General features: G+C 32.0%; 1 protein-coding gene and 1 pseudogene across 23 annotated transcripts in view; one reads left to right on the forward strand and one right to left on the reverse strand.

The window, feature by feature from the left end:
- Positions 1 to 25,870, forward strand: part of LOC145277031 (one cut domain family member 2-like) — a 590,906-nt gene that overhangs the window by 98,746 nt on the left and 466,290 nt on the right. For 15 of the 23 annotated variants that reach the window (XR_013868089.1, XR_013868090.1, XR_013868091.1 and 12 more), the window contains exon 3: positions 4,074 to 4,145. The exons of the other annotated variants lie outside the window; for them this stretch is intronic. Coding sequence is in view for 12 of the 15 variants with exons in the window: in XM_080128649.1 (XP_079984775.1) it covers positions 4,074 to 4,145 (72 nt within the window). In the remaining 3 variants the exon portion in view is untranslated. The remainder of the gene's footprint in view (positions 1 to 4,073; positions 4,146 to 25,870) is intronic. 23 annotated transcript variants of the gene reach the window in all.
- On the reverse strand, positions 14,305 to 14,415 carry LOC145277303 (U2 spliceosomal RNA; annotated as a pseudogene).

Genomic DNA, 25,870 nt, shown 5'->3' on the forward strand with positions numbered 1-25,870 from the left:
TAATGGTCCATGATTGTTTAGTGTATAAGTCGGTCTTAACGGCATGCTTATCTAGTCTCTGAATGTGGCTGTGTGTGTGTGTGTGTCAGAACATCGCATAATTCACATGATGACATACCTGCCTTCTGTTGGTACCTTCTGAGAGGATTTGCCAACGTCTTGCTAGAGTTGGAACCTGTTCAACAAAGATGCATGCAAGACAGAAACCCAAGACAAATGGTTGTTTTTATATGTAATTTTATTCACTCCCCAGGCATTTTGTCACAGCAGAAACTAGAGTGAATGACGATCTTTGGCTTGTGGTTCCATTTGAAAACTATCGCCCCTTTGTAGAGAGCCTGTTTAATACATCTTGTCTCTTTGGCATCTTAGAACAAACTCATTAAAATTAACTCCGTTTCTTCAAACACGTCAGATCCGATTCCCGTTTGCATACCTTCCGGTGCAATTTGATCGGTCACAGAGTTTGATTCATGTCACGGCATAACCCTTTGACCCTTTCTGCACCTATCGTTTCCCATGATTCAATCTATTGTTCACTTCGCTTGCTAGATAATTAGATAGAGAGATAAATAGATAGATAGATAAACTGATAACTGAATAAATGCTTTCTACCCAGCATTGCCCTGCGATTAAATAACAATAATACAATAACAATTAGCGATGATTTTAACAAATTAATCACATTTTCCTTCGATATAAAAAGCAACACAAAGGATAAATGTTTTCTTTATGACATAGGTATGATTTCTGTAATCACCCCATTTCTCTTGGTTGATTATGATTTAATTTATTCCAAAAAGATTGTTCATTGATACGGATCGAATCCTCAATGAGCATTTTTGTATCTGTCAAATCTGAAATCTGTCATTGCTGGCCAGTGTCTAGTCAGCAAAGATAACAATGAGTGGCCCAAGTTGGAAATTGATAATCAAAGCTTGGATTTTATATACAGTATCTGGTATTCTCAAATAGTCACTTATCCAAGTACTCACCTACACTAAACTTTGGTTATCTTATAAGAATGGACGTGCCAATGTAAGGCTAATCTTATGCCCATTTATTACATTTTCAGTTCCTTAAGTTAAAGAAGAAATTTATAAAAATAAAATCCCAATAATTTCATAATATGGATAGTATTTGGTTCAAGAATTTTTTTCCATATATCCTTGATATTTTTTCCAAATAATTTTTGAAAATATTATTTGAATATTAATTAATATATATTTCTTAAAGTGTTAACATCACTATCCCACAAAGTATTTCCATTTTTTTTTTTTTTTTTTAATTTTTGCTATCTTATCATTTTTTTATTTATATATAAATCACCTTGCCTGAAGTCTCTGAATAAAATTATTTCATCTTTTCTTAATTATTGCCCACTTAAATTTTTTACACCCCAGAATTACTTTTGGAAAAATTGTCTCTCTATTCTCACTAGTCCGATCTTTAATTGAAGCATTTTATTTAATTTATTTTTTAAAGATTAAACAAAGGATTTTTCCAGAAATTCAAAAAATGTTTTCATTAAAAATGATTTCCTAGATGTTCTTTACATTCTTAATTATTAATTATTAATTATCTTAAGAACACTGACTCTTTGTTGTCTGATCCCCAAGGCCTCTTCTTCCGTAAATCCACTTGCATATTTGCTGCTTTCCTAATGACACGAGTTTTACCTTTTCTTTTACTACACATCTGAACTCGATTCTCTTAAATTATTTAATTCCAGTGAAATCTTTGCCTTTTCCATTTTAAGATTGATTGAATAGCAGTTGTTTATAGTTATTGTTTGAAATAAAAGCTTAATATTTACTAAGCCATTTTTCACTTGATCTTTCTTTTTCTACAAATTTTATAACATTGATGTATCGCTTTTCTTCATCTATGAAACTTTACTGATCTTTCAATGAAATAAAGATTTCATCGAAATGAGCAAGACGCTTACTCGATGTCAATTATGTAAATGCTTGCATAAAGTGTATGCAAGGAGCATTTTGTGAGGCCATGTTCATTTTTACATGTGTCCTTACACCTCTGTTAGAAACTCTTTGTTATACTTTGTCACGATTCAAGTAGAATTTTTCATTAGTAAACATGCAGATTGAATGTATTCTTGGTTTAAAGTCGAAACAGCATCTTCATCAGTCTGATATGGATGAAGTTTGAAATAATCTGTCTCCTCCCAAAAGCTGTTAACATGTTTTTGGCCTTCTGTCTCTATATTCCCTATGGTATCAAATGAATCTGATCATAATAAACATTGAGAACATTTCATGTAGATAAGTTGAACTGTTTGAGAGGAAAGCTCTAGAAACGAACCTTGTTGGATGTTCTTGAAATAATAAATTGCTTTCTATTTAATTGATCTCTTTTATATCAGCCATCTTGAAAGTGGAACATTTGATGGATTTGAAAAAATATGAATTGTCTTATTTTATGGACACTTTAGTGACTTGGTAATTCACTAATTAGCATGGCTAAGGCTTATACACTATCTGGAGGTGTCAAATAGCAAAGTGAGATCAGAAACTAGACCGTGAAACTATTCACTACTACTATGACGGGACTAAAACAAGAATGAAATACAGGGTGAGTCAGTATTTCTACTCTTGGAAAAATAATTCTTTTATTTTTATGTCCGGTTATGTCTGGCTCACCGTGCTGAGGTTGCAACAAAAAATGATACATTTAAAAATGTTACAAGTAACAGAAAATGTTATCTATGTTAATAAAATTGCTTGTCTACTTTTCATACGTCAGTGTATGTGTGTCTGTCTGTGTTTCTTGCTTCTACGTGACTTACACATTTTTATTTACTATTGAATATATATATATTGAAATGAAAAGTGCAGTCATGCAAAATACTAAAACCAACTTTAAAAAAAAAATCACATTAAGGAGTAGTTTGATTATCTAATGAAATTCACCAGAAAGCATTTCAATTTCGTTGTAAATTAGTCCCGTCATTTGTAATTTTTTGCTAATAGAAAAATGAATTACTTTGTGACTCTTTGAAATCAATTTGAAAACATTTAAACTGATTAATAGAAATTTATTTAATAGCTTCAAAGTTTTCAATCTTTTAATGATTTGATAAGAATTTTAGATTTCTTTAAAATTGTTAGCAAATTCTCATGTATTAAGATTAAAAGTTTTTAAGCTATTTATATTCACTTTTTTATAACTAGAGAAAGAAACAACATTAAGAAAATTAATTATAATTTTATAATTTGGTTCATAATTTGATAATATCATAATAATCAATTTTAACTTTCCAAATTTTATTTTTAAAAAATTTGCATAGACTTAATAAAAAATAAAGTAAACATGACTCCTTGGTAACGCTAAGTAGGGACACCATTGACAATTAGTACTCTAAAGAACTGCTATCTCCCTTCTTATACCCCTCTTCTAGTTTCCTTGCAATAGTTAAGCTGAATATTTTTTTGCGTTTTTAAACTTAACCTGTTGCATTGTTATTTCCCAAAACAAAAACTAATTCTTACCATTGTATACTTCACTATATGTATATTTTTTGTGATATTTATAAATTGATGAATCTGTAATTTATAACTAATACAAAATATAGAAATGTTAAAATATTAAGCATTTTAATGAAGCAATTTCTGTATTTTTTTTTTATCCCTTTATTTTTGCAATATCTGATTATTTTTGTTTTAGTTAAATTTTCAGAGATCTGCATCGTATTGACTTCTTAGACTTAAAAATTCCAAGTTTGTTTTTCTTTTAAGTTTTTTATTTTAAGTTTGTTTTTATTAAAATATCTTTAAAGAAAAGGCAAGATTTTTCTTACAATTTTAAAAGAGTATTTTATTGAAGATTGCAATATTTATAACTAAATTATGATAACTAAATAAAAAAAAATTCAACAAAAATTTGTTTTAACTTAATACTTAACTAATTTCACCCCCATTCCTTCTGCTGTAAGAATTTGTAGTATTGAAAATTTCTAAATTACTAAACTATAGAAGATAGTGTAGTTGGTTAGTTGGTGTCGCTCCATTTATCCTTATGTAATATTCTTTTTATTTCTATTTCTGTAATTACAGTAGGTTTCAGTGGACAGATTCAGGCAGATCAGGGATACCCAACAAATTTGGACAATACTCACAACCATTTAGGTAGGAGGAATTCCCTAGCAATATTTCATTAGTTGATCAAAGTCTTAACACATTTAATTCCTCTTCCTAAAAATACTACCCACTCTCAGGTGCTTATGTTTCATTACGTTTACTCCTCTTTTTTTATTTTTTATATTTTCTTTTTTACAATATATATATTGTACGTTTTGCATGAATTTTAGTATTAACTTTGTGTTATCAGTATTATCATTGTTTTGTGATGGGGTTTTTGTGTTGTTATTATCATCATTTTCTTATTAGTTTTTTTTTGTGTTATCAATATCATCATCATTAATAACAGCAACACATATGTCTAAGAAAGTTCTTCAAATCGAGACGACTGAGAGATTTTTGTATTCTATCAGAACTTATGGGATAGTTCTGTTATTAAATAACCTCCTTCTCCGAAGAGACGATGAACACCTTCCAGGATGAGGAGTTTATAGTGTTCAATCCTTAACCGCATTATTGAAGTTTAGTGGCAGGATAACTGGTAACAATGCTAGTATGAGAAAGTGACTGATGTTATTGTGAAGTTTTCTATTTCGGCTAATTGCCTTGTCAAGGCCTGAAAGTCAATACTATCTTACTATTTCACTCATATCTATTAGGAGGGAGTAGATTGTTTCATAATTTATTTTATTAAAAATGAAGGTGGAGGTCTATGTTATAATTTTTTATGTAATTTGACCCCCTACTCCATTTAGTTAACTGAATATACAGTCATATGGTATCTATTACTTTTGCTTCCATCTCTCTCTCTCTCTCTCTCTCTCTCTCTCTCTCTCTCTCTCTCTCTCTCTCTCTCTCTCTCTGATATTTTTGTTTTTATTAATTTATATTTAATAATTTTTCTGGGTTTTTTTTTCTTGTGCAACTTTATAATTTAAATTATTTTAAATTGCATTAAAAATAAAATCGACCAAATCAAATTAATATAAAATTAACAACTATAAAAAAGAAGCCTTTTTAAGTTTTTTTTTTTACAACTGATGTCCTGTTCGTCTAGCACGTTTGTATTTTACTAGTTTTACTTTTCTATAAGTAAAAGTTACTGTTATATGATAAGTTGTTCGTATGGTTTGCTTTTATGTACATGTAAAAAGAATAAAATGTTCTTTTTAATGTTTGCTATTTGCATTATCAAAAGAAAAAGAATTTAAAACTCTTAAGCTGATTTGAAAAGACTGAAAAAAAATTGTTTAAATGCCCATTAAGAAACTGTAGTCATATTATAAAACCTTTTCTTTCTATCTACATTCAAATATAGTCTTAAAGGTTGTATTTAAAGAACTTTTGTTGTGAAATATTGCCTTTTTTGCTGCTGTCAGCATTTGTAATTGTACGTCACTATAATTTTGATTCCATTGACCACATATTTCTCTTATGTTTGAATTATGCTTGAACCAAAAAGAAGCCATTTTGAAATAATTGAACAAAAAAAAAGAGATGTTTATTTTCTCACAGTGCAATTCATGTTTTTTATTTTTTTATATTTCTTCTTATTCTTCTGCAACTGTTTCCACAGCTTTCAATTTATTTTCTTTATAATCTAAAAAAAAAAAAATATTCAAATCAAAACAGAAAAGAGAAATTTTAATTCTTTATAATCCACGGCTTGTGACAAAACTTTGTTTCTGAATCCTCATCCTTCACTAATCTTCATCCTTATATCCACCATTTTGCTTTAGACAGATTATAAAACATCCATAAATACGGCTGTTTAATGCAAACTTTTGTCTGAAGACATATATATATATATATATATATATATATATATATATATATATATACATACATCATTCAGAGAGCTATTTTGCAGCATCACAATTCTTCAATGTGGCTAAATGTGACAAGTATTTTCATGCTGAGAATCAAAACTTGAGAATGATCACTAGTCAGACATTTTATCCCTATACTATCACGCTTGCCCAACAGTTAAGGGAGATTATTTATTTTACATTCCCAATAGAAGTTATAGGCACTATTTTAATTATAAGAATAACAGACAAGTGGGAACTGTTATGTCCTCTATGAAAGTCCAATGAGAGGAGAACATACACATACGCACACACATATGTATGTTCTGTATCAAATATGCATTGCACTCTCTATTAATATATTAATATAATTTGATTTTAAATAAGCCAAACTTCAACTTTATATCACTTGAATATCATTGAATAAGAAACATCTGTGTCTATTCGAGCTAAGAAAGTTACATATTTCAAATTTTAAGATAAATCATTTCCCAAAAACTTTATTTTTTAAGCTTTAGCAAAGTTTTGCCATCTTCTAGTTGAATTAACTGCAAAAAATAAAACAATGACTTTTGGAGATTTTTTATTGACTGATTTGCGAATGTTTGTCAAAATTTTGAAATCAATGATCGTGTATCAATGTTAATAATTTGTTCACTTTATGTAAGCAAATGTGCTTCAAAGAACGAATGCTGTTTGTGTGTGAGGTGCTTTCAATAAGTTCGTAATAAGACTTTTTTTGTATGGGCAATTTTATTGATAGTACAAATATGAAACTCTAATCCCCTTCAAAGTAATCTCCTTCAGCTGCAATGCACTTGTTCTACCAACTTTTAGAAGGCCTCCTGGAAATCCTCTTGTGTGAGCATGTTAACGAAAATCATGACAGCTTTTTTCCTCATAATTATCTCATAACAACAGCATCTAAGATTTTCCTTGGGCTTTACAAATAACCAAAAATCACACTGAGCAAGATCTGGACTATAGGGAGGGTGAGGAACTGTATTGATACCTATATTGGTCAAATAGTCTGTTACAAGGATGGAGTTGTGAGTTGGTACTTCTGCGCAACTCTTCCACATCACAGTTTCTTTTGAATAATTGTGTGTACAGTTCCCACACTGATATCAAGCTGTGCACTTAGACACACAACGATTCTTATCCATGAAATTCTTTATTTGGCCAATTAACTCTGGTGTTCTGACTTCTTTACTCCTCCCACACCTCTCATCATCCCTCACAGACTCCCTGTCTTCCTTGAACGTCTTATGCCACTCAAAAATGTATGCTTGATTCATGCAAGATGGTCTAAAAATAGTCTGAAGCATTCCATATGTTTCTGAGACATTTTTTCCAAGTTAAAAACAGAATTTTATTGCATATCATTCTTCTAAAGTGTCCTCACATCCAGATTGCATTTTTGAAATTCACCAGCTGTGACAATCATTCTTTGGTAGAGTATATTCCAATTCCTGCTGTAGCTGTTGATTTGAACTTGAAATCATAAAAATTAGTCATCTCATAAGATGTATAGCAATAACTTAGTGAATTTTCAAGAGTCTACGATAATTTTAAATGCTGGTACAGAAGTCTGGAAACTTCTTGAAAGAATCTCATATACATGTCCATGTTAAGACACAGAAACAATTGATCATTTCAGGAATTTGTCAGGTCAACTTATTTAGTTTTATCCCTGTATTGAGCAATATTGAAACAAAAAATATATATCTGGGTCTAGTTTTAAATTTCTAAAACGTTACAAACTCTAATGAACATCTGCAAAAGGTTTGGGGATGCAGAAGCAGAACTGTTGTCAGTTATGTCAAACCCAAGTTGTAGTTAACTGAAAATTGAAATAATAAGAAACTAGTAAATAACTCCTTGTTTTTATATGACTGAATTGTTTAAAGAAAGATTTCTTTAACAATTGTATATCTTACTCATTTAAAGAATGTACCTATTTTTTTTTATTTTTTTTATTTTTTGTAATTTCACACCAAGCAGGGCACAGTGCCACTTTGATGTAGGGGGGGGGGGATTTGATGTATGTCTGGGACATAATTTGTAGGGGTACTATGTGGGGACCTGAGCAACAAGATGTCTGTTTACACTACACTTGAACTTCTGCATGTCAGTACAGTCGGGAGAAACAGGAACCCGGAAGGGAATTCCAAAGCCTAGCAGTCCTAGGGAAGAAACTATTAGAGTAGAAGGCTTTCTTACATCTAGGGATTTCTACTGGGTAGGGTGAGATTTTGCTGCTTGTTGGCTTTGTTGGGGTATTTATTTCAAGGTGGTACTACCTAGTTTGTTGTAGCATCGTTGGAGCATCTACCATTAAAATACTTGTAAAACAGACAGAGGGATGCAATATTTTGTTGATGGGACAGCGATTGAAGCCTAACTGATAGTGCAGAACCTATTAGGTTGGCGACTCTCTTTTGAACCCTGTCTAAGAGGGAGAGACTAGTAGCAGATGCAGCAGCCCAAATGTGACAATACTCCATAAATGAGCGAATGGTGGCCTTGTAAAGCTACAGGATACTCTCAGGCGAAAGTAGCTTTCTAGCACGGTAGACACTTTCTTTGCAGCAGCCTTGGCAATGCCCTCAATGTATCTGTTCCAATTCATGTTCCCTGTGAACGTTAAGTCGAGTTTGAACAAGCTACTTTCAGGTAATGAATCATTAGTCATGGCTACTAGTGGTTGAGAAGGTTTTTTGTAGTTATTAAAGGAAAGGAGCTTAGTCTTGGCCATTTTTGTCCCCATTCCATCACAGATTGGAGGTCTTCCTCTAGGATTTATGCCATTGCCTTGGATACGTGTTCATTTGTTTTCCCCTCATGTCAGTTATAGAGCATGGTGTCATCAGCATATATACCAATCTCAGAGACAATTTTATCAGGGAGGTCATTTATGAATATCAAAAATAATAAAGGCTTAAGTATCGACCCCTGCGTTACACCCACATTTATATCATATTGTTTTGATGTACGACCATTTGAGGATGACTTGGATTCTTCTCTTAAGAAAGATTTAATTATGTTAAGTATTCGTCTCGTAATATCATAGGATCTGATTTTCATGAGAAGACCATCATGCCATACCCTCTCAAAAGCCTTAGATATATTTAGGGCTACTACCTGCTTTATCCAGTGCATTGTATATATGTTAAGAGATTACAGTTAGAATATCTACAGTAGAACGGGCTTGTCTAAACCCATATTGTTGGCCAGACAAAAGTTTAGCAGCTGTGAGGTGGTGGACTAGAGCTTGATTAATTATGGACTCAAATATTTTGGGGAAAAGCGGGAGGAGGCTAGTGGGGCGATAATTTAATGGATCAGTTCTTTTGCCAGAATTCTTGTAAACAGAAGCGGTTGTCCAGCAGTCGGGGAAAGCAAGGTTCATTAAGGCATTTGTTGAAAAGTTTGGAGAGAACTGGAGCAACCTTAGCAGAGCATTTTTTTAATAGTACAGCTGGGATAAGATCAGGTCCACATGCTTTTGAGGTATGTAGGTTTTTATGATATCATGTACTTGAGAAGGGGTGATTTTCAGATGATTTAGTGTGGTTTCCATCTGCAGAGGAAAATCTGGGAGAGAATGGTTTGCTGGGTCCAAAGTAGAGTTGCAGGCAAACTGATGGGCAAGCAGATTAGCCTTTTCAGTTGCCGTGTAAACAACTTCAAGATTGTTGGATAGTGGGGGAATTGTTGATTGCCCATTATTGACTACACTGTTATAAATTTTCGAATAGTCACGAATTCCTAATTTCTGTGCTTCAATGCGTTTTCTGGTGGTTTCCGTATAATCTCTCTTGGCTATTTCCTTTTTACAATTACTTCCAGCTTCTACATCAAAAGAGTATCAACATAAGACCATCATGTCATGTGCATCTCCACCAAAGTTTAGTTCACAACACAAATCCAACTTCTAATTTGTCTTTATATCACATGTAAATAAATAAGTATATATATTATATTATTCATTCTCTCTGTAAGGCCATCCTCTGTAGATCATACTTGTTGCATCTGTAAAATTATATCTATACAACTTAAATATATATCGCTGTCAAGTGATATTTAACACTAGATGTTTTAGATATACTACAACACATTTGTTTACCAATTTGTTTTGCAGATTTTCTTCAGTTAATGTGTAGTAATAAATGAGTTATCTCCCCTTTAGAGAAATCTTCAGTTAAAATTGTCAGATGACTATGAACACATTAGTTTAGTAAAACTTTTGTAAGTTGAAAAATAAATCTTTGCTTTGTTTTTGTGCCAGCATAGGCTAACCCTAGGGATTAGCTATAGTATCTATTGAAGTATTTTTATTAGTTTATGTTATATTGATGTTACATTGATGTTACATTGGAAATGTATTATCTTCAAAGAGACTTTTTGTACTATGATTAAAGTGTAGTATCTCTTCAACCCCACCCTCCCCTGTGTTTTGTTTTCTATCCCAGTTAGATTACACCTCCACAGAGATTCTGGAAAAAAGTGAGTGGTCTATCATGTTGAAAGGGTTGGGAGGGTCTTACTAATTTTTAATTCTTTGTTTTCTCCCTACTCCATTCTCCAATGAAATTGTTGTACATAAACGTTTTTATTTTCAATAAAACTTTTGGACTATTTTGGGGAAATTTTAATGTATTATGGTAAGAAATGATTCTAGCTAAGAGTAGGATGGACACTTTTTAGTTATGGTGACAAAGGATAATCAACGTAACTCATTTTCCTACACTTTGGAATGGCTTTGTGCCTAAATGATTTAAAATATTTAAAATGTAAATTTTTTATATTTTCTACAAATAAATAATTCAAAGTGTAGTATCTGTTCTGTCTTTGGTCAGAGGTGAAACATTCCTTTTATCCTGAATAAGTTTTTATTTTTTGTTGCAATGCAAAGTGTCTCATTTTGAAGAAATGGATTTTCCTCATATTAAAACCCAACATTGCCTAACTTTTCCCTCGTGGGGAGGCAAGCAAATAGAGACTATTTGTTATTGCATTACTAATATCAAATAAGAAACTTAAAAAAAAGTGTATTCTAGTTGACATCATTTCATTGCCAGACAGATCTGATTTATGACACATTATGTAGCTATATTGTTACTCCACTTAAGAATAAAAATAATAATGCATAAAAAGAATGACACCTTGTTATGGTAATCACTGTGCTATGTCCGATTGTTTTTTCCTTTTAAAAGAAAATAACCAGAAGAACAAATATATTCTACGATCAAATCATTGCTTCTTCTCTGGGTTCTTTTAAAGAGATAACATTAGTATTATTGTTCTCTTATGTCTTCATACAAAGAATATTCCTTGTATAAAATCTTGCCAACAGCCTAAGGTGTCAGAAGTGACAGTAAGGTGACCCCTAACTGTGCTTTGAAAATATACCAACCCCATTCATCTTATATCACTTCCCTGGTTTAACCAATGTAACCAGTTCTTGATTCCTTCAGATCAAGAAGACCAATTATTGTTGGGGGTAAGTAAATGGTCACAATACTTTTTTCAGTTTATTTGCTTCTCTTCTCTCTTTTCTCATCGGTAACAGCTGCAGCCTTCTTCTACATCTTTTCCTAAAAGCTGAGTCACCAATTGAGTGAGTGTTATAGAGAATTCAACTATGCCTTGGGAAATTGTGATTCAGCGTAATGGTGAAAAAGTGGGGAAAATGAAATAGAGGACAAAAAATGTTGAATGTACTCCTGATGAAGGACAAAAAAAAAAATCACTGTCTCAATGTTATGAATTGCATGATGAATTCAAGGCTATTCCTCTATCGAAAGGTCAAAACAGGAAGACTATATTAAAAAACAAAGAAAAATAAAACAAGTGTTAATGAAAAAAAAGATAGATAAAAATCTGTAAATAGTTAAGTTTATTATTAAATAGAAAGCTTATTGTGTAGATATTATCTTTAGTTTTTCTTTAGTATTTCTGAGGTGAACAAGACCGATTTGAAATGTGTGGATCTTGCTTGCTTTCTTGCTTGTCACCATAGACATTAGATGTTGGCACAAAAGCTTAATAAAATAACGGTCAAATGGTAAGAGAAGGAAAATGACATGTTTAACTAAAAGAGGGTCGAGTAAAAGTTGATAAAAAACAAATGATTTTTATTAAGAAAGAAACTAGCTGACTGTTTAACCTAGTTTCAGTCTCTTATTTTGTTTGTTGTTGAACAATTGCCAATTAGAATGACAGGGTTTTTTCTGACCTCATACCGCACCCCATTGTGCATGTAAAACACAACATACACCCAAAACAAATAATCAAGATTTTTTTTCAGTTAGATGGACGGATGAAGACAAAACTAAATATTGATTGTACTATTACAAAAAATACTGACTGCAAGTTTGAAAATAGCCCCCCCCCTCCAGTTTAGGGATAGATATGTGTTCCTGATGTTATTTGACATTTATTCAAGGAAAATTAACATTGGACCTAGCTTATCTTATGCACAATTAAAGGGTGAGAAATCAGGATCAATTTCCTTATTTTAGCCTACCTTATGAATTTTAGAGCTCTGGAGCACATTACCATGTATGAAACAAACCATGTATCAAATCAGACCTTATATGGTAGTTCATAAATATCTTTCATTGGAGAAGACAAGGTTCAAGGCTAGATGACACTTTAAGAAAAGTACATTCTCTTGTTATTTGTATATGTTAATAATATAAATAACTGGAACTTATGTTATCGCCTGGCTAAAATAATGGAAAGCAATTGTTGGTGCATTTACAAATTACTAACCATAGAAAATTATTGAATTTCTCTAAATTAAAACTAATATTTGTTTTCTATCATAAATTGCAGTGCTTCAAAACTAATTCCAAATAGAAGTTACTGATTGCTATGAGTTAATTTACTTGGACACTATAGAATAATCTTTTTAATTTGATTCTTCATCTATATTTAAGTGGGCAGTCAAATAATTTGTGTGACCTGTTATTGGCAAAGTTAAGTTCTGGTGCCATTATATGTTGATAACCATGTTTTGAATGCCCTTGGCTTCTGCTTTGATAACACTAAGATGAATAAGATTGAACCAATCTCACTTGAGGAAACAGTAGTTTGATACTGACTCAAGTTGATTAATATAACAATTTGCTCATCTAATATGGAAAATTACATACGCAAAGTAATCTTTTCTAAAAGGGTTTGTAAAAGAATTCCAGGTATTTGCTATTTTGTAATTAGACTTTGGCCAATTCTTTTCCGTATACAATTTGGCTTCTTCCTGATTGCCATTTTCTTGTACATGCAACCACTATTGTCTTGGCACAAGGATGCTTTGGAGAAAGAGCGCAGTAACTAATAGAAAGACCATTGACATCAAAACAAATAATAATGATGAAAAGAAAAAACATAAAGAATAAAAAAAAACTTAAAGATAAATAAAATATGGATAACAGCAACAACAACAAAATCTGCCAAAATATCCCGATTACCAATTTATCATGGAGTCTTTGCTAAAGCAAATATCTATCAGCTGTAGAAATTACTGTTTCCTCTCATTGTAATCCATCAGTTTATCAATAATGATGAGTTCAGGGTCAGGGTGGAGGCGTATGCATTTATCTCTGTAAAATTGGTTCGAAATTATCAGGAAGCAACTGGCATTAGAATTTACTTGGCAGAACCAAAAAACGAAGAAAGAGAAGCATAAAAATTGATAAAATGTTTTCAGTTTGTTGCCAAGGTTTAATCATGTTTTTTGTTTAATCTTTAATTTCTACCCTGTTAAGATTTAATAGAATTGTCTGGTTTTATTTTTTATTATCCTTTCATTTTATTGTCCAACTAATAATCACAGTCTGCTTTATCCATGTTTTATTATTTTTACAAAGAAAAAAAGGAAAAAATGAAGAGTGAGCAATGTTCTTAATCTATTGTAAGCCTTCTGAAAAGAAGTTTTGAAAAAGAAGTGATTTTCGCAAATTTAACACTAAAGATATTTTTGATCTGTTGGGTATTATGGAATTAAAACTGTAAGAACCTGTGGGAATCTGGACAAATATGCATTTATTCCCTGATCTACAATTTAATCAGTTGTTATAAAAGGATAACCTTGTTTGCTATATATTGATAAGAAATGCCAATATTGATAATAATGATGAAGAAATGGAACTTGTTATATAGACAATTATTGATATCTTTTACAGATTATATCTTTATTCATCCATACTGATGAGTAAAAGTTTTACTAATGTTTCTTCATACAATCTTTTAAGTTCAGAATCTTTGAACTGGCGAGTGATAGATTTAGACACCTCTACCTCAATTATTAAAGAAGGACAGAAATTGTTGGAAGATACAACTGAAAATGTTATCCAGTTATAATGGCACTTTCTCTGTATATCTGTCCACATATTGACTTTTTTTCAAGATAATTACATGAAAACTTCTGCCATTAAATGGCATTGATATCATAAAGAACAGATGCTACACTTTGATCTTAGCCAAAAGGTCAAAGAAACATAAAAGCGTTTACACTTAACATTTATAAAAACGAAATACATTTTATTTTTCATATATTTATTCATATCAATAATATTGATCTGTGTTCACACTTGAAATATATAAAAGTAAAATGTTTTACTTTTAATTTATTTATACTAATAATATTGTGGGGCCTGCAACAAAGGGTCTAGGCCCGGAGGATCTAATTTATTATAGAATGAAAAGTTATTTCCATTCAGAAAAAAAAAACTCTTTCATTCTAACTAGTATTTTTTTGACAAAACAAAACAATGAAACTTGATCAAACAGTCAGTTACTGATAACTTTTTCTTTCTGTGAATCGTAAACTTTGCAACTGTTATATATTCATTTAAGAAAAATGAATAACTGAAAAACTATTAACTCATTTGTAAGTCACGAATCGTAATTTAAAAATACAAATGATTATAACCATTTATTTTAGTACTTCAATTTATTTTTATTGAAAGAAAAAACATTTCTCCCATTTTGATGAATCTTGAAGAGTTCAGAAAGAAAAGCAACCATATTTTTCTTCATTTTCTCCCATGCGTTTTCCTTTGCAATTTCTAACTGCTTGAGTCAGCTCACAGGCAATGTTCTGCTTGTCAGATCTTTTCTCTACAGAAAGGATCTTGCAAAGGAAGTGCAAAAAGACATCAAAGAATCTCCAGAAATTTTGATGTCAAACAAAGAATCTCAGAATCTTTACTGATCATTTCTCTTTCAAGTCAGCTTCCAGCAGAGAATTTTTCATCATCTCTCTCATTTTTGGAAATATTTTATTCCTTCGCAAAAGCCTTGGTCATAAATCTGTTTTGAGCCATATGCAGGCACCGTCATCTTTCAATTAAGCACATATACACTCATGTGAATGTGTAACAATTTTATTACATTTCACTATTATATCTGAATGTCTTAATGAATAATCTCATTGTTACTTAAATTATCTTACTATAATTCTCATGAAGTTTTATTTTTTAACAAATAGGATTTTAAACATTTGACCAGTTTCATTATGTTATACTCCCCATTTCAAGGGTCGGAAGGAAAGATATTCTCTTGATACTTTCTTGAAGAAGGAAATAGCAAGAATTTTAGTGTTAAACTAGCTTTTAATTTACTTATCTAAATGGAGTTTTAATTTGTTAACTAGGATTACTTCAGAATCATTTTCATCAAAGAGATGGGGAGGGTTTTAGTGTCTTCTTATCCTCAAGTTTATATTATGTGTAACTTATGTTAAATTCTGGCAGTTGCCTCTTGAAATAACTATTATACATTTTCTTGCTGTTTCTGCTTGCTTTGATCTAAACATGCTTAATTTTAGTTTCACACAAAGATAAAATATGGCCAGTATTGAATTCCCATCCCATAAATATTAGTACTGCCTTCCACAAGTCCTATGGAATTCTCCAAGCTCACATTAAGAAAATATTGATGTAATGAATGGCAGTTACTTTTAATACTGTTGTTCTTGTATTCATTTAAAATCATTAAATCATTATCTAATTTTAAAAAACCTGTCAAAGATCCAATTTTGCCTTATCACTTGTGTTGTCTGGTTAGGTTTGACTCGGGTTTTAATTTATTGCTTGCATTCCATAACTATGTTTGGCCAAATCTTAACTTTATTGTTTGGGTGGTTTGATTAGGAGTGGACCATATTATTTGGCCTGGCTAGGCTTGGTCGAATTTTACTTCATTGCTTATGTGGCATAGCCCATTGATCAAACCGGCTACTAAACATACAATTTTGAAATTTCCTCTCAAATAAAATAATTTAAAGTGAGTTAATTCTGTAACTATTTATATTTACTGGAGGGCAATATAAAAAAAGACGTCATACTATTTTAGAACTAATCCATTTTATCTTCCTTTCTTTTCATTTTTATTATTTTTTCAATTGAAAATCTTTCATCCCTCAAAATTGGCTACTTAGGGCTTCTGCCAGACTGGGTCTATTACATCCTATTAGAAAAAAAAAACATGAATAAATGGAAAGAGAACAAAATCAGAAATAAATATTTAATCGTTAGGTGATGCTAGTTTATATTTCAAATCAAATGATGGTAATGTTATGACCGTTTATTCTATTCTGAGGCGTTTTCTGTAAATTGTCTTCATCTCTGCAATCAAGCTTTTTATCCCAAACATCTTGGTCTTCTTTGCTCACATGAACCGTTTTTCATTCATCACAGTATTTCTATCTTTTTTTCTTTCTTCGTTGTGTGTCTCTCTCGTTTCCTCTCTTTCTGTGTTCCTCTATCTTTGTCTCTCTCACATAATCATTTATCCTCCTTCCTTTTATCTTACTTTTTAATATTCCCTACTTTCTTTATCTTGACTTAATTTCATTATTTCTTGGCCTTCATTTCTTATTTTATCTTTTCAGTAATAAAAATAAATCATTTGTAAGTTTGAGCATTTTACCAAAATTCTCACAGAAAATACATTTTATTTCTTCCATGCAAATCTGAACATGAATCCCTGTATCACCAACCACTCTACTGTATATGTAAATGAAATTCACATGAAGAACTTTATTTCTTTCACTATGAATTTACTCTCAAGCTATTTTCATAGGACATTTCTCTTTTCATATTATTCTCTATTCTATAGAAGTGTTTTATTCTGAAAATCCTTTTTGTTCTTTTCCACATCTATTTACTCACAGCCAGCAGTGTATCTGTTAAATCTCAATTTGTTGGATTGTTGGATGCACAGCTATCAGGAAAATATTGCACAAGTCGCATTGTTTGAGTGGTTAATTAGTTGACAGTCTGCTAGCATTGTGCTGTTGTCTGAAGTCTGGCAGCTACAAGCACTAGCGCCCTTCCCGCTCCCCACTCGTCTTTCCTGTTCAATCGCAGACGATGCTGCTGCTGCCGTTACCAATACTCTTGCCGCAGTTGTGTACCATTGCTGTCCAGTTCACCTATTTCCTTCACTGGAGAAAGCCTCCTTGTAAATAACATTAAAATTCTACAGAAATTCTCTTACTTTTACAGATTAATTAGAATCTCAATTAAGATATCAAACAGGTCTATAAATAACCTACAAACGACGTATAATAAATGGACACTATTCACACGATACGGACTCTTGGTTTCTTAGGCCTCTCATTCTTTCTCATTCTTTCTGTCTCAGCTCTCTTGTTCTCACATCTTGCACTTTCTGTCTCTGTCACATCATTTCTCTTTTTCTTTGTCTCATTTTCGTTTTCATCACAAGCATCCTGATTTTGTTTTTCGTATATGCAGAGTTTCTTATGCATACATTCAGTCTTAGAAACCCGACAGCTTTTTAAATCAACTTTTGTCATAGGCCAGACATTTTTTCTTCCTTTTTTTTTGCATCATTTCATTTTCTTTTATCTCTTTTATATTAATTTTTTTAGTTTTTCATTTATTTATCTTACATTTTTATCTAAATTTCCTTTTTATGCAACCTTCTTTCCTCATTAAAAATGCCTCACGGATGAAATATTAATTCTGACCCTCTCTGTGATGGGGAGGAGGGAGATGATGTCTGAGAGAAGTAGCTTTCCAAATTCTCTACTCTGAACCCTTTTATTTCAATAATCAAATGAACAGTTTTAAAAAAGTCTAACCAATTCTTCACTTTTATGGGTACCAACCTGACTGAAGAAAAAACTGATGACAAACTAATATCCGGTCATAAATGTGATACATACTATCTATTGGCTTAGTGCTATAGTAGTGGTCTTTGAATTTTTACAGAAACAACATAGAAATTCGTGAAAATCATCACCAGTTGAACAGGAATGGATAGATGATAATATTCCATCAGACTAATACTACATGATGAATATTTGTTTGAACACCTGGCAGAAATAATATACTGGTCACTGATCTGATCTGTGAACGTTCTTTATTTTTCCATGAGATAATTTCATAAAAGGTAAATGACATAAAAGGTTTATTATAAGGGGTGTAATTGGAGGAGATGATTTAAATAATCAAAGGAGAGAGTCTGTAGTAACATTTCAAGAGTTTTGTACATATTTTGAAATTCCAAATATATCTATGTTTATTTTTATGAAATTGAGTTGGAAATATTCTATTATCATTATTTTGGAATTAAGACGTTTCCATTTTTTAAGATTTTCTTTGTAATTCTCACATGAAATCGTCCATTACCTCTTTTAAAGTTGAACTTTAACTTTAAAACATGTAACAGATCATTGCAAAATAAAAAAACTCTCTCTCTCGCTCTCTTTCTGTATATATATATATATATATATATATATATACACATACAGAGAGAGAGAGACTTTTTTATTTTGCAATATATATATATATATACTAGCGAAAGTACCCGTCATTAACTGGGTTTAAAAACAGCCTACAGAAAATAGACTCTGATTTATGAAAGTATGATAGGTTATGAAAAGGAAGGGTTGTAAAGAGATAGCTTCGTATTTGGGGGTATCAAAACCAAAACAATATGATGAAAGTAAAAATAAAATAGATAAACCCCATGATTTATTATACCATACCTGTTCACACTGAAACACTTATCACAATATTCTGCGAATCTATATTAAAAAACCTTGTTAAATTTTGTGACATATTTTCATTCTATGGAGGTTAGGCGCGAACGAACAGCCCATAATTTTATTATACCATATTTCTTCAAACTGAAACATAATTATCAAAGTATACTTACGCAGATAGATATGAAAAGTCTTTATTAAAGTTTGTGCCTATTTTCATTCTATGGAGGCCAGGTGTGAGCGCATACCCCATAATTTTATTATACCATCCCTATTTAAGTTAAAACATACTTATCAAAATATTATTATGTACATCTATATCAAAAACACTTGTAAACGTTTTTATTTTAGTTTTTAAATTTTTTATTTCCATACTTTGTGGACCAGGCGCATACGCAGACCCCACAATTTTAATGACTCATCATTATGCCAGATCAAACATACCCATTCCTGTGTCTCAATACATCTTTATATGTGATCAGTTTTCTATAATAGTCAACCATATAGGAGCCTATTCGTGACCAGACACACACACACAGACATTCAGCTTTATATATATATACATATTTTGCAATAATATATACTAGTAGATCGCCTGGCATTGCCTGGTCGTAAAATACGCTTAAATATGATATTTTGATAAATGCAGATTTCTTATTTATTATTATATTGTATTGGATCCAATATATAGTAATGATTTGAAAAAGTAAAAAAAAAAAACAAACAAATGACTTGTGCGCCCCCACCGAGAATTGAAACCACAACGTTTAGTTTACAATTTATTTTTCCCTTTGACATTAATGCCTGAGCTATGAAGACATGTTTGCTGCAAGGCTAAAAATTAAAACATCAACCAATAGATATTATGTTACACATGCATATTTGTAATGCCGTCGTTTCACCTTCACATGGCAAATTCCATTTTTATAATTTTCATACTTTTGCACCGATTTTCTCTGGCTAAGGCCCAAATTTAAAATTTCACATGAGTTTGAATGCTCTATATATTAAGTTTCATGTGTGTAAACCAAAAACTGACAAAGGAGTTTGATTGGCAAATTTTTTTAAACAAATATATATATACGCATATACATAAATATATATAAAGAGGTTTGTGCTTACTATAAGCTTTTTACACAATATTACGCAAGTATAAATCATGTAGAATATCTGCATGAATATAATTATACATATAGTTAACTAAAGATGATCATCCCATAAGAAAACTGAAAAAACTAATAGGGAATTAATTAAAATGAATGTTTAAAAGAATATGCAAAATAGACCTTTTACAGATGAATACAATTCTTTGACCTATATATAACAAAGTTGTATTTTCTTTTTAAATAAGTAGAAAAAGCTTTTAATATGAATATCAATACACAATTATAGGAGTTTCGATATAAGCATAATAGAGCATCAGAAGTATGACTTAACGATATTTCCAACTTGATCTTATAAAAAGATCTTATAAAAAGAAAGCGATTTTAGAAAAAAAACAAAACATTTCATAATGTAATACATATTGACCCAATGGGTCATAGGTGGTCTAGTATTTTAAAATCCCACAACGACTTTTTTTTTTTTTGCTTCATATATGAAACAATAATTCTCCAATCCCAACACACTTAACACACAAACATTTATGCCTTCATGGAATTTCTATTTCGTTGCTGTTCACCTGGCAGGTGGTATGTCCTAAACTTTGCTCTTTTTCCAAAAATCTTTGCTTTCAACTGATTTTTCTGTTTTGCTTTAATGCATTTATTCACAGCTGATTTAGTTTCAGGAAACTCTCTCATACTAGGGCATAAGAATTTGTTTCTATTTTTAAATTTTATCGAGCATATGCACTATGTGTGCGTGCGTGTGTGTGTGTGTGTGTGTGTGTGTGTAATACTATATCGTAATAATTTGATTTGTCCTTTCAAAGAGTGTGAGGAAGTCTAGTCCATTGGTTCAGAAAATCACTACAGCTTACAAATACTTATAAAAATTCTATAGATACGTGTGATATTCTAGTCTTACAAAACTAATTGAGCCATCTGTATTTATTCCTCCTAAACTTCATACATATATATATATTATTATTTTTTTTACTATAATAATTAAATACCTACAGACACTCGTGTTTCATCCTTTCGTAAATCTTCAGTGCAGGGTGGCATGATTAACACCAGTCGACAGATTCGAACTCAGCAATACAAGCCATCTCTGACTCGATTAGCAAAAACCGTATCCAATCGGCTACCATTAACCACGTGAAATAACGTTGAATTTAAACATTTTAATTTTAAATGTTCTTTACGTCAGTCACATAGTGATCTAATCGTTATACAATGATCTATGCATAAGAGCTAAATTGACCGACTTAATTCAACTGAAAGTGCTCAACGATAAGAAACGAGTTTCTTAAAGGGGCTGACATAATTATTTTTTTATTATAATAATCAAATACCTACAGACACTACTATACATATCTATATATCTATAAAAGTGAACATGTCTGTCTGTGTGTGTGTGTGTGTGTCTGTGTACATCTCCCTATGCAATAATTCTGTCAATTTTATGTCTACAGTTTGGAAATTTGATATACAGGGTACTGAAATTTGGGAAAATCTTTGTAATCAGTTTTCGGCCAGAAATTTGGCTGTTAAGGGGTCAAAGTTCAACGATTTGACCTTTAAGAACTCTACCAAACTCCTCCAACAATTTTGGGTATAAACAATTGAAATTTTAGATATAGGTTACTTGGACATGTATCTGACTTAATAACTTGATTTGAGCCCAAAACAATAAATGTTAAAGGGTCATGATATGGGTCAAAGTTAAAAAAAATCTGACCTCTGCAGTCTCTACGAAATTACTTAGACAATTTCTGATTTAAACATTTGAAATTTTACATAAAGGGTATTCAGAGATAGGGCAAGCTTTTTAATCGGTTTGGGTCGAAAATTTGAGTTATGAATATATAAATGTATGTATGTATGTTTGCATGTCTGCCTAAAACTTTTGACAGAGGCGACGGATTTTCACAAGATCAGTATCGTTTGAAGCTCGACCCTTCAGACGAAAAATACCGTAAAATTGGCTAAAAATATTAATTTCTTCACCTTCAACTGGGCACTTTTCTACAGTGAGGGGTCGCTTTTTTCGTCGATATTGTCGAAAGTCATCCCCCTCTTTTCGATTTTCTAGCTTTAATTTAAACCTACGTCACTTCCGGTTTGGCGGTGGTTGTAACAGCAAAGACGTCACGTTTTTTTTCCCATTCGCAGTATGGGTTCAAGCCTTCCTTCCTACTTTTTTTTTTACAAGGTAGTCACCACTTATCAAGGCCCGGAAGCCACTCGGGGATAAGGGTTATTGTATGTACAGTATGTTAGTGTTGGAGATTTGATAAAGTGTCTTACTTAAGGAGGCAGTTCATCAGGAATTTGTTTACATTGGACGTGAAGATATCCAGGTTGTAGTCAGGTGGGAAACAGGCAACCGGAACAGTTCCACAGGCATGCACTTCTAAGAAAGAAGCTTTGTTCATGGAATCTATATTTTGATTTTAGCACAGATAAGGATTGGGGAAAATTTTTGACAGTGGTTTCAGCTAGGCGGGTGTTTATTTATTTTTTTTGCTCAACATACACTTCCAAACACCTGGGCAACGCCGGGCATCCATGCTATATATGATATATCCATGCTATATATGATTAATATATATATATATATATGTTAAAATATTTTGATAATGTACAAACTTAAAGTGTATAAATATTACTATCAGAGTAATCAAATTAGATGAAATATAGGATTGAATTATGATTTTATCTTCATAGTCATTCTCTCTCTCTGTAATATATATATATATATATATATATATATATATATTTATTAGTGTTGGGACGATTAATCGGAGTAAAAAAATCTGAGCTTTTTGGGGTATCGTAATCGGAAAAATTTGAGCCTATTTTCTGATGCCAAAACCGATTCCTTAAATTATCTTTTTTATTTGATTTTGGTTTAAGAAACATCTTCCACTGCTTGTAATAATAGTAAAATAATAAATATTTATTGATTTAAACTTCCCGTAAAATTAAAATCTCTAGATCACCCCTTCACAAGTGTGTTTTTACATTTGAGAAAATATATGCACATTTAAGACGTGCTTTTACAGTAATCGGGACAAAAAAACACTTTTATAGTTAAATATTTAGAGATTTATAAAGAATCAGAATCTGGAATTTAGTATGGAATCGGTAATTGTATCGGAATCAGGAAAAATATTGGAATCGTTCCATCACTTATATATAAATTCTTGTCTGTGTGCTAAACGGTCTCTACTAAACTATTGTTAATTTTTGGTCAACAGACTTGAAACTTCATGTATAGGGGATTCGGACCTGTGGAGCAAATTCGATTTGTTTTTTAACAGGTAAAAATAGCTGCTAAGGGGTAAAAACTGAAAATTTTGAACTTGGCAGGCATAAGTCGACTTGGAGTACTCCTCTACATATACGCAAATATATATTAATACATTAAACAGCGTTTATCATAAAATTTTTATATTATCTATCAGCTAAGTTGGTAATAAATTATGCTGGAGTGCTAAATTTTTTTTTTTTTTTTTTTTTTATTCAATCTTCACCCCAAACAAGGCAAGTGCCACTTTGAAGTAGGGGGCTACTATCGGAGACAATTTGCGGGGGCATTATGAAGGGAGATGAGTAAAAAGAACACTTGAACTTCTGCATACGACATGTTTCAAGACTCCAAGCATAGTTTTGGGACACAATTGCCATTTTAGGTCAATTTTCAAAACAGATAATGTAGAAGTGTCATACTATTTTTCTAAACCAAAATTTCACGAGGAATCCAATAAAACAAAAACGAATACAAAATTTTGATGGGAAACCATGTTTTCAAGCAATTCTTTCATGACGGCCGGAATCGCACTTCCCGTTTTTTTGTCCCAAGGACCGTATCCTGCAGATTGCGAAACTATTTAAGAAAATTACTCAAAACCTATCAATCATAAGTGTTAGGCCATCTTTCTTAACCAGAATTTTGTGAGGGTATTCCTTGACTTCAAACAATACGATGGAGCTGTGAAATGTTACTTCTATACATCCAACCTATACTGCCTACCATGACATATAAATCATTCACAAGGGAAACCCTCAAAGCAAAAATGAAGGGTGAGTAACTTAGTTTTCAACCCTGTTGGAGGGAATAGTTGTGGAAACCTATCAGAAGTAATATGACCACTTTGTTAGCACATAATTTGGTATCAACTGTGAAAAATACTGCTGGGGGACAAATTTGGAGAAAAAAAATATTACTGTAAAAAAAAATGTACGTCTTCAATTTGGCCAAAATCAAAAATTCCTGATATACAAGTTGTTCAGATTGATATTAGTGACAAGTTGTATAGAAGGGATTTTTGATTTTTCGAAAATTGAAGGCAGGTTTTTTTTTTTACAGAAAAAATTATTTTCGGCTTCACTTTTCACCCGGTCAAACAAAACGTGCAATATTTTGGGAACCGCTAGCCGGTTGCTGCTGTTCTAAAGCTTAAATGAAAGCTAACTGATCAAGGTTACTGAGAAATGACCATAGGGACAGTGTTTGCTTCGTTTGTCATCATTTTAGAGGGATCTTTGCCAAAAAGACGCATTTTTTGACCAAAATCGGGAAAAAATTGTCACAGCCTGTAATTGAGGAGAATGGGTGAAATTCGAAGAGAGTTCTATGAGCAGCGTTTTTTTTTGCACAAATGCAATTTTATACTATTGTTGAACGAAAATGATTATTTACTTCCCTTAGTTTCATGTCTAAAAGTGATTTTTGGCTCTTCTTTGTGGTGAGGTAACAAAAATTGTCACTAAAATATCTCCATTTTAGGCCTTTTTTTTCAGTTATATCGTTTTTTTTCGGTTGAAAATGGGTATATAAACCTATGATTTTCTGAAAGACAATTTAGTTTTGCCTCACATATCACAAGAATAGCTTTGTAGATCATTGTGTGACTGATCAGTGATTTTTAACTTCAATTGTCTCAAAACTATGCTTGGAGACTTAAAACGTGTCATACCAGTACAATTGGGAAAGCAGTATCCCGGAAGGGAGTTCCAAAGACTTGCAGTTCTGGGGAAGAAAATATTGGAGTAAAAGACTTTCTTACACCTAGGAATCTCTACTGTAAAGGGGTGGGACTTAGTTGCTTGTCGGGTTTGTCAGGGGTAGTCACGTCGAGGAGGTACAAGTGCTTGCAGTTCGTCAGAGCAGCCACCATTAAAGTATTTGTAGAGCAGGCAGAGGGATGCAACATTTCGTCGACGGGACAGAGGCTGAAGCTTAGATGTCAGTTCAGCACCTATCAGGTTGGCGACTCTCTTTTGAACTTTGTCCAGGAGTGAGAGACAAGCAACAAATGCACCAGTCCAAATATGACAACAGTACTCCATACATGGACGAATGGTGGCCTTATAGAGGTACAGGATACTTTCAGGTGTAAGTAATTTTCTGGCACGGTAGAGAGAGACCATCTTCTTTGCAGCAGCCTTGACAATGCTCTCAATGTATATATTTCAGTTCATGTTCCCTGTAAACGTTACGCCGAGGAGTTTAAAAGAAGTACTTTCAGGCAATGTGTTCTTGGCCATTGCTATTGGTGGTAGAGAAGGTTTCTTGTAGTTATTGAAGGAAACGAGCTTAGTCTTGGCAGCATTGAATGTGACCATCCATTTTTGTCCCCATTCCACTACAGATTGGAGATCATCCTCTAGTGATTCTGCCATTTCCTTAGATATGTGTTCATTTTTTTTCCCCTCATGCCTGTTATAGAGTGTGGTGTCATCGACAAATATACCCATCTCTGAAACAATTTTATCAGGAAGGTTATTTATGAATATCAGGAACAATAAAGGTCCAAGGATAGACCC

Source organism: Euprymna scolopes, chromosome 5 (assembly GCF_053919585.1).
Source record: "Euprymna scolopes isolate OS-2025 chromosome 5, ASM5391958v1, whole genome shotgun sequence".
Taxonomy (NCBI): domain Eukaryota; kingdom Metazoa; phylum Mollusca; class Cephalopoda; order Sepiida; family Sepiolidae; genus Euprymna; species Euprymna scolopes.